The following is a 16,970-nucleotide window of genomic DNA, read 5'->3' on the forward strand; positions in this document are numbered from 1 at the left end:
AGGTTGCCAAGTAAGCCCTGAGGTCTCTCTGGTCTCTTATTCCCCACCCCAAGCATTCATTTTACTTACCAGCTAGCCTGGCTTGACGTTCACTAGAGGATGTCATGCAAACTCATGCCATGCATACTTATGCCATACATTAGAGATTAGGAGGAAATTCTTCACTCAGAGGGTGGCGAGGCACTGGAACAGGTTGCCCAGAGAGGTTGTGGATGATGCCCCATCCCTGGAGGTGTTTAAGACCAGGTTAGACGAGGTCCTGTGCAACCTGATGGTGTCCCTGCCTATGGCAGGGGGGTTGGAACGAGATGATCTTTGAAGTCCCTTCCAACCCAAGCCATTCTATCGTTCTGTGATTCTGTGATACTTAGGAACAGAGCTTAATAAGAAAACAGGACAGATTGAAGAGACCAGGTGCAGGGCTCAGCCAGAAAAGTGCACTGACCTGCAGCATGCATCCCCTCCACGTTCCTCCCTGATCCACACAACCCCCCCCTTCCTCCTCCTTTGGCCCATCCCTGAAACATCCCATAAGTTTGTACATGCCCCACATTATCTCGTTTGATCCCAGAATTCCCCCAGACATCCCATAATAAACCTTGTCCCCCTTTACACGGCAGTCCCCTTGTTAGCACAGCGTCCCTGAGAGTTTCTTTTGCTGAGCAATTAGCACCAGGGACAGTGTCACTGCTCACTGCAGGTGGCCATGAGGGGTAGGCTGTGTGGGCACCCACACAGACATCTCTGCTCTGGTCCTCTTTTCGTCTTTGTGTCTGTTCTGAGCAGCCCTAGCCAGATACCCGTACAGAAACAGCAAGGGGCATTTGAAGGGGACAGGCCCTAGAGTGGAGCACGCAGAAGAAGCATGTGTCATGCAAAGCTGAAGATCTTGCTTTTCTACCATCAGGAAGCAGAAACGGGCAGATGCCTCCCTCCTCCCCTGCTGCTGTCAGGAATTCCTCCAGCTGGCTCCATCTGCCCTTTCTCCAGACCCACCAGCATCTCTTTGGAGGGCTGCTGCTCTCAGAGCTGACCCTGACTGGCTGCCAGGATACACCCCTGCCTTTTCTCCTTACACCTGGGCTTGCACTGCATACTCCTAGCTGGATGGAAGCAAGTCAGGAGCAGAGTTCTGCAGCTGGACTGTTGGCGGATACCCAGCAGAATGCTGCCCACCTGCAGCACCCTCAGTATCGGTGCTGTGCTGTGGGAAGCAGCTGCTCACATCTGCTTCCCATGAGAGGCAGCCAGGGCTGGCAGTGATGCAGATGAAGCAGGACCATATCCTGCTTTGTCTCCAGTTTATGCCTTTTATTTGACCCTCAGGAGTTCATTCTGTCATGCTTGACCCTCAACCCAGACAAGCGACCGACGGCTAACAACCTGCTCTTCCACCGCGTGCTTTTTGAGGTCCATTCCCTTAAGCTGCTGGCAGCACATTGCTTCATCAACAACCAGTGTGAGTAACTGTGAGAGGTCAGCCTGCCCCATTTGAGCTTGTATTCCAGCCCCAACAGAGCCTGAGGAAAAAGGCAGTGACCCACAGACCTTCCCTGGGCACTGTGCTGCAGGACCCACCTGTGCAGGACCTCCCAGCTGATGCCCTTTTCTGGCTTTGCCCTAGATCTGATGCCGGAGAATGTGGTGGAGGAGAAGATAAAGGAACTGGACCTGAACATGGTGATGGCAGAGATCCGGCGAGAGGGTCGGCCTGGAGCACAGTGGAGGTGAGGATTAGCAGGGTGATTTTGGAGCAGACAAAGGTTTGAGCCCAGGATTTTTATCCAGTGTGATGATCCCGGCATGGTGGCGTAGACTGCTGCTCTTCTCTCCTGCTTCCCCCAGTAATCTTCCTGTTCTGCTTCTCTCCCAGGTACTCAGAGGTTTCCTTCCTTGAACTTGACAAATTCTTAGAAGATGTCAGGTAGGTTGTGGGCATGTCCCCAGGATCCCATTACTCACCCCATTCTTTGGGCCTGTGCTCCTGTTGAGAAGTCTTCCTTCTCTCCAGAAGAGCACCTACATATGAATTGCTTGTCCCCTAACCCCCACTAACTCTAGGGTGCAGTTTGAGAGGGTGGCAGTTGATCTGGGCGAGCCACACAGGGGACCACGTTAAATCTTTGAAAGCACAGATAATCAAGCTGCAATATCTGGAAGCATTGCCTGGCACTGCTGTGGCTCCAGAAAGACAAATAGCCCTGACTGCAGACATGAAAGTGGTGCTGGCTGACCTGTAATGTGTACACCCAGCTTCCATCCATGCTGTCTCTCTGCCTTCCACTCCCTGGACAACAGGGAGGCAGGGCCAGGGGCCTGTGCTGCAGCACATGTGGAGCGTCCCATTTTTAGGAGAGTGCTTGGTCATTCCTTGGAGCCCCTCTGTTACTCCCCGTGTGTGGGTGAGCAGAGCTGGTTTGCAGTGCCAGGTGAGGTGAGCTCAATGGTCTGCCATCTCCTCACTGTGCTACCTGCCTGCCAGTGCTGCTGCTCCACGGGTTCGGACCCCCCTGCTCTGCTCCATGACCCTCCATGCAGACCTTCACCAGGGCTGTAAGAGGACAGGGCTCAGTTGTTTGTCCTCTCTCTGTGTCTGCACCAGGAATGGGATTTATCCTCTGATGAACTTCGCTGTTTCCAGACCCCATGCCCTCCCACGCGCACTATCCCAGCCCCAGGAGGACACTCAGAAAGCCAAGACCCCCACCCCAGAGCCCTTCGATGTGGAGACCAGGAAGGTAAGGTCAGATCCAGGTGGTGACAGTTCTCCACTAGGAATAAGCAGAAAGTCTCCATTCCTGACACCTTACTGCAGGATCTCTCCTGTTAGCCATGCACTGAACTCTAGCTCGGGTGAGAGCTGTTCTTGGTGCCTTGGCTGCCCCAGGGCTGCGACGCTCCTTTTGGCTGGAGCTGGTGATGTCCATTTCACCTGAGACCTTCTGGAGCAGCCCCATCGCTTCTGATTCTTTGGCTCTGCCTTTCTTCCTCACACATCTGCAGGCAGCTTGGTGGCACAGCATCTCCTGTGCCTTGTTGCCGGGGTTCAGGTTTGAAACCTCCTCCTCATTTGATCAATTGATCATCAGTATCAAATTTGGTACTAACAGTATCTGAGAGCAACCTAGATGCCATCTGAGATCAGGGCCTGTTCTGCCTGTCACTGCAGACAAGATTGCTCGACCTGACACTGAAGTCACAGGCAGCAAGGTTGTTGCAAGTGGGTATATGGATCTCGGATGGGAGTGGAAGGGTGGAGGGCAAGGGAGGCCCAACACAGCACCAGGGTGCTTTATGCAGCAGTGAGGCCTTCCAAAACCGTGATGTAATCCCTTGCTGAACAGAGCACGTCAACGCTGCAGCATGGGACCGTGTGCTCTGGGGAAGATGGGGCTGATTGGAGGCATCCAGTAAAGAACAAAGCTGGAAAACTTGCCTTGTTAGAAAAGCCCAAGAACTGGCACTGTTTGGCTTAAGGAAGAGAAGACAGATTAGAGATGGGCTGAAGTACGCAAGTGATTGTCACAGCAAGAGAACAGGCACCTGTTCTTCACCTGGGGGACAGAACAGAATATTGCAGGTATAAACTGCAGGAAGGATGTTAGGAGGAGGTTTCTGATGGCGGTAAGAATGAATGGGCAGTTGGGAAGGGGCAAAGTCCCCACTTGTGGAAGTCTAACTCAGGTCAGAAATGTCTTGGATGTGGCCAAGGACGGGTGGGTCTGGTTTGGGGCAGGATGCCATCCTGATATCCCTTTCAGCCCTTGTTTTTGGGGATTCTGTGGTGGCGGCGTACTTTTGCAGGCTTCTTTCATGATTTACTCTATTATTAATGTACTAGAATCAGTTTCAGGTGCCAGGACTAGGATCTGCAAGATAATCTCTGTCTCTCAGGTTCTTGGATTTCACACAGTGTCTCTGAATCAATGACTCTGTATCTATTTGTCTAATGTTTTTTTGCAGGAAGGGTGGGCAACATGGATTTGACAGCATTTTGAAATGACAAATCCACCACTTCTCTGAGGAGCAGGTTGCTGGGATTAATCACTGCTACCGAGGGAACTGAGTGCGCTTCATTTCCCATTGAGACCAGCCTGGATTTGGTTTCCAGTGCTGAGTCTTGTTCTGTCATGCAATTATTCATGTGGGAAGGGACATCAGTAATCTAACTGGGTCCCAAAAACCTCTGAGGATGGAGATTCCATAACCTTCTAACTTCCCCATCCTCTCCTCCCAGCGTAAGTGCTCCAGCCCAGCATCATTTTGCTGGCGCTCCATTGAACTTGCTCCACTTTATCAATGTAATTTGTCTATTGGAGGCTAAAAATTGAGTCTACCCCTGGATGTAGACCCTTATGTAGACCCCCTATGGCAGGGGGGTTGGAACTAGATGATCTTTAAGGTCTCTTCCAACCTGAGTCATTCTGTGTAATTAAACAAATGCTGAGCATAGGGGAATAATTCCTTCCCTCAGTATGCTGGCTGTGTCCATGGGGAGACAAGGTTGTTGGCTGCTGTCATCAGGGTACAGCTTGAGCATGGCACTTCTTATCATGACTTCTGTCTCCTGAACTGCCAGCCATCTTTGAGATTAGGCAGAGGAGCTCACCGGTCTGTATGTACCTCTGTTTCTTAAAAAAATAAAATAAAAAAATTTGGACCTGTTATTTCCCTGTACAGGGTATTTCCCTGTACTGACACTTTTAAGTCATTTGTCATCAATCACCTATGGCACTGTCTTTGTGTTACCATGGATGGTACAAATAGAATTTCGTACTTACATTGAATTAATGCTAAAAGTGCTATGGAGGACTAAACCTAATTCTCATTCCTGCAAGATTCTGTGAAATGCCTTCCTTCAAAAAGTATATCATCAGCGGTTTCTTCATAGCAGTCTGAGAATCAGCTTTCAGTGCACTTAAGTTATGCTTTATTCATAGGGCTCAGTGCTTATTTTTAGAGAGAGTGCTGTGGTGCTCAGTTGGATATGTTAGAGAAATGTAAATGTAAACCTAAGCATTTATCTTCTCCCCTCTTTGCATTTGTTATATACTTGTTATATGTTACATGCTTTTTCACCTAGTGCCTCAAGGAAAGTGCTGCAAGTATGTTATCTGTCTGACCAATGTGTTCAACAACTGTTTAAAAAAACAAACAAACAAACAAACAAAACACATAGTTTTTGCTCAAATTGACAAAGGAGTAGTGATCTCAAAGGCACTAAGTTTCCACACATTTCATGAAAACTTGCAGCTGGGCAAACCTGCAAGTCCCAAACAAGCATGGCTGCAGTGCAGACTCTGTTCTGGGAGGCAGCAGCAGGATGCCCAGCAAGCCCCCATGGGCAGACCTGCACCATGACTGCTGCAGCCCCTTGTGCAGTTGTCGAGGTGGGGAATGTGCAGGAGGGGCTGCGGCACTGCATGGGAAGAAAAAGAGGGTTTATGACCTTTGGAAAAGAGGGCGGGTTACTCAGGAGGACTATAAGGATGTTGCGAGGCTACGCAGGGACAAAATTAGAAAGGCCAAAGCTCATCTGGAGCTCAATCTGGCTACTGCTGTTAAAGATAAAAAAAAATGTTTTTAAAAATAAATAAACACAAAAAGGAAGACTAAGGAGAATCTCCATCCTTTACTGGATACGGGGGGGAAACTTTGTGACAAGAGATGAGGAAAAGGCTGAGGTGCTTAATGCCTTCTTTGCCTCAGTCTTTAGCAGCAAGACCAGTTGTTCTATGGGTACCCAGCCCCCTGAGCTGGTGGAAGGGGATGGGGAGCAGAATGTGGCCCTCATAATCCATGAGGAAATGGTTGGCGGCCTGCTACAGCACTTGGATGTACACAAGTCAATGGGGCCAGATGGGATCCACCTGAGGGTACTGAGAGAGCTGTCGGAAGTGCTGACCAAGCCGCTTTCCATCATTTGTCAGCAGTCCTGGCTATCAGGGGAGGTCTCAGTCAACTGCTGGTCAGCAAACGTGATGCCCATCTACAAGAGGGTCCGGAGGGTGGACCCGGGAAACTATAGGCCTGTCAGTCTGACTTCAGTGCCAGGGAAGCTCATGAAGCAGATTATCTTGAGTGTCATCTGGATAGGAGGATCTGGAGGATCTGGATAGGCTGAACCGATGGGCTGAGGCCAACTGTATGAAGTTCAACAAGGCCAAGTGCCGGGTCCTGCACCTGGGGCAGAACAACCCCAAGCAGAGCTACAGGCTGGGAGATGAGTGGCTGGAAAGCTGCCTGGCAGAGAAGGACCTGGGAGTATTGGTTGATAGTCGGCTGAATATGAGCCAGCAGTGTGCTCAGGTGGCCAAGAAGGCCAACAGCATCCTGGCTTGTATCAGAAACAGTGTGGCCAGCAGGTCTAGGGAGGTGATTGTTCCCCTGTACTCAGCTCTGGTGAGGCCACACCTCGAGTGCTGTGTTCAGCTTTGGGCCCCTCACTACAAGAAGGGCATTGAGGTGCTCAAGCGAGTCCAGAGAAGGGCAACGAAGCTGGTGAGGGGTCTGGAGAACAAGTCTTGCGAGGAGCGGCTGAGGGAGCTGGGGTTGTTCAGCCTGGGGAAGAGGAGGCTCAGGGGTGACCTTATCACACTCCACAGGTACCTTAAAGGAGGCTGTAGTGAGGTGGGGGTCGGTCTGTTCTCCCACGTGCCTGGTGACAGGACGAGGGGAATGGGCTAAAGTTGCGCCAGGGGAGGTTTAGGTTGGATATTAGGAAGAACTTCTTTACTGAAAGGGTCGTTAGGCATCGGGATGGGCTGCCCAGGGAGGTGGTTGAGTCGCCATCCCTGGAGGTCTTTAAAAGACATTTAGATGCAGAGCTCAGTGATATGGTTTAGTGGAGGACTGGTTAGTGTTAGGTCAGAGGTTGGACTAGGTGATCTTGGAGGTCTCTTCCAACCTAGATGATTCTGTGATTCTGTGATTCTATGGAGTGAACATCAGAACCTGGGGCCTATGCGTGTGCGTGGAGAAAGCAGGGAAAGGCAGCTGGACGGTACAGAGTGCAGGCAACCAGGCTGCCTTTCTTCTTCGGAGTCTGACTTACCTCCTGCTTTGCCAGAGGCCCTGGCAAGGGCCGGCTTTTACCTATCTTCCATCTTTCTTAGGGATCATACTTTCGGCCTGCTGAAAAATTTGCTTTTAAATAGTTTTGCATTTCAGTCACATTTTTACTCACATTTTTTTCTCCTAGCAAAATTCACTTAGCATCACCCTTAGCTCTCTGACAGTAGCTCTAAAAGTACTAATCCTGAATTTCAGAGCTAGTTTAACTGTGACAACCCTGCCAAAGAATCGGACAGCTCTGTCCTTATCACATCCCTGACGACTTCCCTTTATGCACTCCTGCAATAGGTGAGGTCAGCTGGCCGATCTGGCTGGAGATAGCTCTACCAAGAAGAATTCATTTTCAGCAGCATGGGTGAGCTGGTAACTTACCACCCAAGTACCTACCGCCCCAGCTGTGCCAGCCCCAAGGGAGGGAATAAAGACGTGGAAAGTAGAGCACAGGACTTCTGCTCTGCACCGTGACCAGAGCAGCTGAAATTAATGAGTGAACTTGATGCCACATGACAGGTTCTTGTGCTGCTGGTGCAGGCCCTTGGAGTTGTCTCCATCCAGGAGGTGCTGCAGCACATTCAAGATCATGTGCTTATGAGTTACCATTAACAACAGTTAATTTAAACTGAAGTGAAAATGTTTCTAGCCTTTTTAGGCTTCTTAAGTGCACTGCAGTGTGATATTTCATCATTCCTTTATGGAAATACTCCTTGATTAGGTTATACCAGTTGTACTGTATTTCTTCTCACAGGAGAGTGTACAAACTACTAGTTCATCTGTGTAGTGTGATTTAGCTGGGAAGAGATGTAAGAAGCAGAAGAGGTGAGAAAGAGAAGCAAGAGTGAGAAGAGATAAAAGAGGATGTTGATGACGTGCGGATCATGCACACACTCACAGCTCAGCCCTCTCTAACGATAATCAGCACCTGTGCTCCAAAACCAAATATTAGAGCTGTATTAAAACTGCAAAGACAGGCTACAGGAGATGGTGACAAATAGAAATGTCCATTTTAGCGTGGTGTACAGCTACTCCTTTTAGCCTATGTGGGTTTTTTTTGCTGTGGTCAGGTGGGTCAGGAGGTCAGGGTGAAATCCCCCAGTGCTTCCCTAGAGCACTGGTTTCTTCAGCATCCAAAATGACATCTACTCTTCATTCTCTGTGACTGTTAAGAACTATCTGAGTGTTGCAGATTGTGAATAGAACTATTTAGGATGAGATGTCTGTGGGATTGTTAGGCAAAGAAAAGTGCACGCTGTCATTATTCTGCATCTGGACACTGAAGAAAGGTGTTGATAAACTGGAACAAGTTCAATGGAGGGCCAGTAAAGCAGTGCAGGGCTGGAGCATTGGTCCTGGGAGAAGAGGCTGCGGGAGCAGGGCTCGCTCTGCATAAAGGGAAGGCTTTGGAGCATCTAATGGCAACCTGCCCATACCCGTGAGGGGATTTCTGAGGAGATGGAGGAAGCCATGCTCTTTGTGTAGGAGCCAGGCTCTTTACAGAGGTGCACACTGGGAGAAGAGACAGATTGAAATGGGTACATTCTGGATGGATCCGAGGAAAATTTTTTTCACGGTGAGGATGGTTAAACAGTGGACCAGGGCACAAAGAGGTTATGGGATCTCCATCCTTGGAGGTTTTCAAAACTGAGTCAGGCAGGGCTTTTGGCAGCCTGGTCTGAATTCACTGTTTGTCTTGTTTTGAGTAGGGGGTTGGACTAGAGACCTTCTGATGTCCCTTCCCACCTGGATGATTCTTTTATCATGGGTATCAGGTAAAGAGAGATAGAGAACAGGTGGCAGTGATGCACTCAGACATCATCAGCCTTCTCTTTGATGATATGTGCAAGATGCTGGGCAGTTCCAGGTAATTCAGTGCATAAACAAAGGAGCGCATGGCCAGACAGTGTGCTGGCATTACTCAGTGTAAAGGAAAGGGCACCCACCTTGGGCATACACTTGTGTTGGTCAGTTCTTGGAAGAGAAAGAGATGGCCTGGAGATGATAAAGATCAGAGGACAGCGAGTTTTCCAACTGAGAAGAGTGTTAAATGCCTGGAGATATTTGTCATAGCAAGGAGTTGTAATATAGGGGTACTGGGCAAGAGAAAGGAATAAGCATATAACTCTCCTCTGAGCATAGGCCTGAAATCAAGGACTGTATATGAAATCCTGTTAGAATCTGCTTGGAACATGGATGCTGATTCCTCACTAGGTTTCCTGTCTTCTGGGTTGGCCAATGGCATGCTGTCTCTCTTTTACCCAGACAACATGACTTCTGGTGTGACCCATCTTGTTACTTCACAGGAACTCAAACATACTAATAAAAATCCATATTTATCTAACACATTTGAATGTTCTGTGATGTGATGCAGTCCTGGTTCCAAAAGAAACCCTGTATTTCACTTCAATAATACTTGGGATTTCAGTTTTGCACTTTTGTCTGATTTAAGAATTGGTCATCCCTCAAGGACATGAACAAGTACAGTACTAAAATGTAACCACGAGTTTTGGCAGGATTCTGGGGGAACCTACCCCTGACAAATGAAGCAGGATAATTCACCCTGGCTGTAAAACTATCCCAGAACAACACCTTGCACAGGACTCCTCACTTACCCACCTCTCCACCAGCTGATGATGACAGTTTGTAACTGGGTGTTGGACTAAATTATACCTCAGCTGCTCCACCTGGACAATTCCTAGAAATGTGGGCAGGGGGAAAGATCAGGCTGGCAGTTGGAATTACAGGTTTTAAATAGGATTTTGAGAGTCATGCTTGGAAATCAGGAGCAAAGCAGACCTGGGGGAACTAAAGGGGCTGTGTCCAGGCTGATGTTTACTTTGCCCTCTTCTAGGTGGTGCAAATGCAATGTAACATGGAGCTGAATGAAGACAAGACCCAGTGGCATGTAAGTATTCAGCTCCAGCAACTCCACGAGGCACTGGAGCAAGACCTGCTCTCTGTACCCAACTCTGGCATCCCACTGTGACAAAGTTTGGTCTCAGCTAGTTTGCTGCAGTACCTGAAGAACCTACTCTTGTCTCTTTACAACAAAAGAAGCCCAAAGAAGAGTGAAGCCACCAGAGCCCCCCGGCTTCAGGACAGTAGTCCTTGATATCTTTGTCTGGACGTCTTTTAACTCTGCTTCTTTCTAACTTAACAGTTGCAGCTTATCTGTGACTGCTTAGAGAACATTTCTGTAAGACACTCAAAGACATCCAGCATGTTAGCAGTTACCAACACCCTCTCTGCTCACCCCTGCCAACAGCTTCTAGTGCTGATGGAAGAGCCAGCACTGTTGTCTCTTACAGAGAAACTGGTGTTTGTAAAGATTACTCTCTTCTTTCTGCAGCTCACTCTTCTGCTGATTTTGGAGGACAAATTGCATCGACAGTTGAGCTACGACTTGCTGCCCAGTAGGTTTACTTGTTTTTTGTGTATGAATGCAGATTTATTGCCTGGTAGCCCTGGTGAGGTTTAGGCTCAGAGTATGTTAGACACAGATTGTGCTTAAAGTCAGTTTTTCTTTCCTTCTCATACTGGGAAAGCAGAACAAACCATAATAACCATGTGGCCCCTGTTCTTATCCACTCTGGCATGTAGTACTAGCATGCACTCTAAAGTAGTGAACTTTGGCAGTCCAGTGAGTGGCCATCAAGAGCATGCATTTAAGACTGAAATTTGGGACGTGGAGTTCCAAGGGAAATACTAGTGAATGAGTGAATTCTACCCTCATTCCCCAGCACTGGTGCAGTCTCTGCAATACCTTTCAAAGGAAAAGGTGACTTGTCCTCTAAGGGAGTCCTGTGGCTCTGGGGAAGGGTGCTTCTCCTTGGAGAAGGTCCAACACAGCGGCTCCTTCCTAAAACATGCAGAAGTCCTATGGGAGCCATGCAGCTAGCATCCATTGACTGCCTTACAGACAAAACGAAAACATAAAGCTTGGGAACTAATGCTTGGGAGTTGCTGCTTCACCAGCTCCTTGTGTTTTTCTGCCTACAGGTAGTGGCCTGCTTTCTTTTCATGCTCAGCCAAAACAAGCACAAAATCTCAAAGTGACACATTGCCAATACTATTGTGCTTTGTGTGCTTTGGGGCTGGAGCTTGTTCCTGACTGGTGCTTTGTTCTGCTTTAATTCCTTGCTCACTGCTGTACTTTATTTGCCCCAGGATTACTTAGCAATTACTTAGCCAGCCAGAAATACACTGCATATACCCCTGAAGCATAATGAAGCATAATGCGGGTGTGCTGTGAGTTAGAATAGGTGTGCTTTACAAGTAGAAGAGAAACTGAGGTGCATGAACGTTCATGTTCTCACTGTTCCTCCTCTCTGCAGCTGATAACTCCAAGGACTTGGCCACAGAGCTGGTGCATTACGGATTCATCCACGAGGTAAGCCTGCTTGCCATTCCTTGCCATCTCAGCTGTGCGTGCACAGTGCTGCAACAGCAGTCCCCAAATCCATGTGGCACCTCATGCTTCAGAGGAGTAGGAGCTCCTCCATTCCCTGCCTGGCAGCCAGGAGCAGTCACAATGCCCAGCCTGCAGCTCCATGCTGTGCTAATTCCCTTTGCAGTGAGTGACACTTTTTTTTTTTTTTCCCTCCATACTTTGCCCGTGCTGTTGGGCTTGAAGGGACAGCTGTATTGTGTTGGCAGGGTCACAACACTAATTACATCAACCTTACACTGATTTTGAATGTGAAAACCAGAGTGACGGGAAAGGAAGTCAAGGCCACCTCCTATCTCCCAGAGAAACTGCTCCAGTAGTCTGTGTTGCTCAGACAGCTGCTCTTACGTCACTTTGCAAATTTCTGCCTGCCAGAAGTGACCTACCCCAACATTGCACTTCCAGGCTCTCCCTTGGTGTTTACAGACAGTTCCAAGTGAGAATGCAGAACTGCCCTGTCATTCCGACAGCATAATAGCCTCAAGGAAAGACAGCATGGAGAGAATTAAAAATATATCTATTTTTATTTTGTACAAGTTAGGAATTCTGGGGCTGTAGGCAAAGTTTTGGAGAATTCCTCATTCTGGATGCTGACATTAGACAAGGAAGGGGTTCACTGAATGAAAAATATATGTGAGTACACCTGAGAAAAAGTACATTTAGACTTTCTTCCTTTCTTCATCTGAGCATGGTGATTGTGCAGCTTGGCACTGAAACAATGGGGTGCTTTCTCCTGTGCTCTGGAAAATACATGGCATTCGGGGCATTCTAGAACTGTAGAATATACTTCACTGGTCTGTGTTCCAGACTGCAAATTACCTTTCTCTTTCTTTCTCCTAGGAGATAATCTCCTTTTAAAACATCTTTCCCTCTCTAACGTCTTTTTAACTTCACAGGTAGTGACTACCTTTTCTCTCAGATGGTGTAACTGATGTACATCTTGTTAAACTGAGCAAATGTCCTGAGCTTGTATTTAGCTTGGAAGTATGCTGCTTTTTTCTAATCTGAAGGACTTGTGTGCCCAAATGCTCATTTGCTTTTCCAGCTGTAAGAGTGGTTTGTCTAACAAAAGATACCATCTATGCCTTACAAATCTTGCCTTCAAAATACAAATTTTTTCTTAAAAGAAAGGTAGTAATTTATCAACAATAGGGACAGGAGAGTGCCTCTAAGCAATGAGAAAACAAGTCACTTTTTTTTTTTTTTGAATAAGTATTTTGAGTTAGTTTCTGGCAGTTCCAAAAACCCTTTATGACACAAGATGTGGGTGTTTTGCATCCTTTACATATCATAATGTATTTCAGTAACTCTTAATGAATAAACATTCTAATTGTGTTATAAAACAACTACTCCTGAATGTGTTAGAAAAAAAGATTTCTGTACAAAATAGTTGCCAAACCAACAAAAAGTGATACCATTTTAAAAATTACTTTAATTAGCAATAAGGATACTATAAAAACAGGTAGCCATAGAAAATAATTTTAGATCCAGTGGTAAGTTAGTTAAGTTGAAATTAAACTAAACAAAAAAAGCTGGACCTGTTTTTTTCCTTCAGATTGGACACTCCAAAGAATTGACTTTTGCCTTTATACAGCACCTGACACAATAAGGTTCCATTCTTGATTGATTGGTCATTTGGTGTAATTCAGTAAATGCAATAATTAGTAGTGGTATGTTCCAGAACTGCTCGTGAGTTGTTCTCTTCCCATATCAAACCTCAGATATAAAATCTGGAGACTGAGATGGAATCACGTAAGGAAGGAATATACACAATCATGTAAGGAAGGAGATATCCAAGGTACCAAGCCAAATTAATCTGTTGGCTTGCTTTTTCTTTTATTTTAGGATGACTGTGAAAAGCTGGCTAACTTCCTGGAAAATGCCTTCCACAAATACCGGTCTCCTCCCTTGTGAGTCACTTTGCTGCAGTCTGGGACAGCAGGGTCTCCTGTGCCACAGGGACAGGCAGCACACCAGACGGGAAGGCTGCAGGGCTTCTGACCGAACTTCCTCCAGTGGGACTGACCAGACCACTCGCTCCAGACTGAATCTTTGCAGTCCATGAGAGGTGTATGCCTTAGCTGTGGCATGGAAAGACAACAGCAAGTGGAGGAGTAACCAGCAAACAGGGGACGGCCCGTGCACGAGTATGCGCTCTGGCCCCCACTCACGCAGCAGTAAGCCGGAGGGAGTTGTGAGGCGTGGGGGAGTGCGGTAGCACCTCTTCAACCCCTTGCTGATGGTATTTGTGAAGATACAAAGCTGCTGCAAGACTTCCCCAAACTGATAAATTTGCCTCTGGGAATTATAAGCTTTTCTCACTGCAGGTCCCAAAGCTATTTTTTTTCCTCTTTGCCAGTTGGTGATACATGCAGAAGAGAGGAGAGGAGCAGGATTGGAAAGCTCTGGTGCAGTTTCCAATCTGCCACATTCTGTTCTTTATATCCAGTTATTCCTGTTTTGATTTCTCCAGCACAGATAAAACACTGTGATGCCTTGTAGTTAGAATTGCACACTTTGGTATAAGCTGAAGAGTCGACTTTGTGAGCTGGACTTGACATGGCAGGAGAAGATTCCAGAAATCCAAATCTACCAGCTGGATCCTAATATGTCAAAAACGTGGAAACGCCACTGGTGCTGAACAAACCCTTGTCATTCTCCTGTTTGTCTTAGGCCTTCCAAAATCTCATGATATCTTAAGGGGGAAACCCCTGATGTCTCTTCCTCCCCTGTTTCTCCTAGAGTATTTGTAACTTCTGTCATTAGTGTGGAGAAAGGGGCAATCTTAGCTGCAGTGCATGTCAGGCTCAATTGGTGAAAATTGCAAACAGGAATTATTTGTGTAGCAAGAGCTATGCAGTGCTGCTCCATGCTGTTCGTGTTGTGCCGTATGGTGCCATCGGCCTCACGCTGTGCTGTGCTGGTGTGCTGTGCTGTGCTGTGCCAGGTCCTCTGTGCCTGCATTACGCTTTGCAGTGTTCCACCAACTGTATTACACTGGGCTGGGTTTGCCATGCTACGATGCTACGCTGAGCTGTCAAATTGTGCTGTTTTCCCAGTTGTGCTGCGCTGTGCCAACTTTACAGAAACTGACAAATCAATAAAGCCATTGAAAGCAGCTTATCTCATCAGAGGAGCTGATCCACTGAGCAAAACACTCAATAATTTCTTAGTCACTCTTACAGTTAAGAAGAGTAAAAAAGGTTCCTTGTGTTCAACAGACTTATCCACAGAATCAGGTAAATTGGGTAGCGGAGGAATCCAGTAGAGAAACGTCATTCAGCTGCATGATTCAAAAATTGCTCCTTCTCCAGAACAAGCTTGCACTTGCTTTTGCAAACTGAGAAATTCCTTCCTATACCAGTTACTTCATTTCCCTGATGAGCTCATTAGCTCTTCTTTAACACATTTCACCCGGTTTAATTGTTTCTTTTAACATTGTTACCACTCAGTTTGAGTGATGGTTCCCCCTCCTACCGGCCATGATGTACTCAGCAGTTATGAGTTCGTTAACCAGCTGTTGTTGGATGTTTTGAATGCATGACGGGCTGTAGACATAGAATCACAGAAGAGTCGAGGTTGGCAGGGACCACCCAAGATCCCAGGAGGTCCATTCCGCCCTCAGCGGTCTTCCAGCCCAAAGCTCCTTGCTCAAGCTGGGTCACCCAGGGCCATGTCTAGTCAGGTTGCAGTATCGCCACGGGTAGAGACACCACAGCTTCTCTCAGCAACCTGTGCCAGTGTTCAGCCAGCCTTGCTGAAGAAAAGTGTCCTCCTGTGTTCAAATGGAATTTCCCATTTTTCAGTTTGGGCCCATTGTCTCTTGTCCTGACACTGGGATCTGCTGAGAAGGGCACGGCTCCATCTTCTTCAGCCTCTAATCAGGCATTTGTACGCATTGATGAGCCACTGCTAGCCTCTCCAGGCTGAGCAGCCCCTGCTCTCCGCCTCTCCTACAACAGATGCTTCAGTCCCTTCACCATCTTGGTGACCCTGCACCAGACTCACTCCAGTAAGTCCATCTCTTTCTTGTCACTGGGAGCCCAGCATGGGGTCCAGCACTCCAGATGTGGCCTCACCAGCACGGAGCAGAGGAAGGCTCTACCCTCAGCCACCTGGCAAGGCTTTCCCTGGTGCAGCCCAGGATACCATTGGCCTTCCCTGCTGTAAGAACACGTTGCAAGAGCACATTCTAGAACACAAGTCCTGTGAGGAGCGACTGAGGGAACTGGGGGTGTTTGGTCTGGAGAAGAGGAGGCTCAGGGGAGACCTCATTGCTCTCTGCAACTGCCTGAAAGGGAGGGGTGGGGAGCTGGGGGTCGGCCTCTTCTCACAGGTAACCAGTGATAGGACTAGAGGGAATGGCCTCAAGTCGCGGCAGGGGAGGTTTAGGTTGGAAATGAGGAGACATTTCTTCTCAGAAAGAGCGGTCAGGCATTGGGACGGGCTGCCCAGGGAGGTGGTGGAGTCACTGTCTCTGGGGGGTGTTCAAGGGAAGGTTGGACGTGGTGCTTAGGGACAGGGTTTAGTGGGTGACATCGGTGGTAGGGAGACAGTTGGACCAGATGATCCTGGAGGGCTTTTGCAACTTTAATGATTCTGTGATTCTGTGACTGCTGACTCACAGTCAGCTTGGTGTCCAGCACGATGTGCATGGCCTTCTTTGCAAAACTGGCACCATCACAAGAATGGAAATCCTGCCCTCACATTTGCAAGTCAGACAAGAAAGGAGATGTGGCCTCAGACACAGCTGGTCAAGTCTGATCAGCTCATTACGGTTGTAATACTTGTTATAGTTGTGGTACTGCACATCTTTTAGTAGAATATCTAGTCTTTAAAGATTGCATAATGTAGGAATCCACTGTGTCTCAATAATTAATGTTTTCCAGTGGTTAACGGCAGTCACTTAAATTCAGATTAGAAATGTGGTTCACGTTTTTATGTTCAAATTCAGACATTGTACCTTTATCTGCTAGATAAAGGAACTTTTGCAGTGCAAGATTTATCACGTTAAGAGTACTTAGATATTAAGTCATCCTTCAGAGGCTTTTGGTGAGCTTTATTGTTTTTAGCTTTCTTAATCTTTTTGTCAGTCAGATAAGACTTTTGGAACCTGTAAACTTCTCAGAGCTTTTTCCCTAGCCTTCTATCTTGTTTGTAGCACGGCCAGCAGGCCAGGTCATTCTCACGGCCCTTTAAATAATTAAGTGCAGAGCGTAACAACACATCTGTGCCTTGCTGAGGGGATTCTAACTTTGAAGAACAGCCTCCTCGTGAGGCACTGTCTTTTCGGGGCCCTTTTTATTTCAGCGGCATTTCCGTCCCGTGACAGAGATCATCTGCTCTCGGCCGTTTGACCTCGCCTTGGCCCGTGTATTTTAATTCGCATGTAAGAGACCGGAGCCACCTGAGAGGAGCAGAGCAGAGGGGAAGGGCTGCGCACAGCTTCAGGCAC

The 16,970-nt window shown here is 47.6% G+C and overlaps 1 protein-coding gene across 3 annotated transcripts in view; it reads left to right on the plus strand.

Annotated features, from left to right (window-relative positions):
* The window catches only part of NRBP2 (nuclear receptor binding protein 2), a 33,450-nt gene extending 18,817 nt beyond the window's left edge, over positions 1-14,633 (plus strand). Inside the window, exons 11-19 of one of the 3 annotated variants that reach the window (XR_010828859.1) lie at positions 1,327-1,459; positions 1,625-1,727; positions 1,874-1,924; positions 2,603-2,738; positions 9,920-9,973; positions 10,418-10,481; positions 11,403-11,458; positions 12,053-12,148; positions 13,361-13,497. Coding sequence is in view for 2 of the 3 variants with exons in the window: in XM_066990985.1 (XP_066847086.1) it covers positions 1,327-1,459; positions 1,625-1,727; positions 1,874-1,924; positions 2,603-2,738; positions 9,920-9,973; positions 10,418-10,481; positions 11,403-11,458; positions 12,057-12,148; positions 13,361-13,580 (909 nt within the window). In the remaining variant the exon portion in view is untranslated. Of the gene's footprint in view, positions 1-1,326; positions 1,460-1,624; positions 1,728-1,873; positions 1,925-2,602; positions 2,739-9,919; positions 9,974-10,417; positions 10,482-11,402; positions 11,459-12,052; positions 12,149-13,360 lie in introns of all 3 variants that reach the window. The other 2 variants (XM_066990985.1, XM_066990986.1) reach the window with 2 other exon arrangements.
* Positions 14,634-16,970: the final 2,337 nt, after the last annotated feature.

Source organism: Anser cygnoides, chromosome 2 (genome assembly GCF_040182565.1).
Source record: "Anser cygnoides isolate HZ-2024a breed goose chromosome 2, Taihu_goose_T2T_genome, whole genome shotgun sequence".
Lineage (NCBI taxonomy): Eukaryota > Metazoa > Chordata > Aves > Anseriformes > Anatidae > Anser > Anser cygnoides.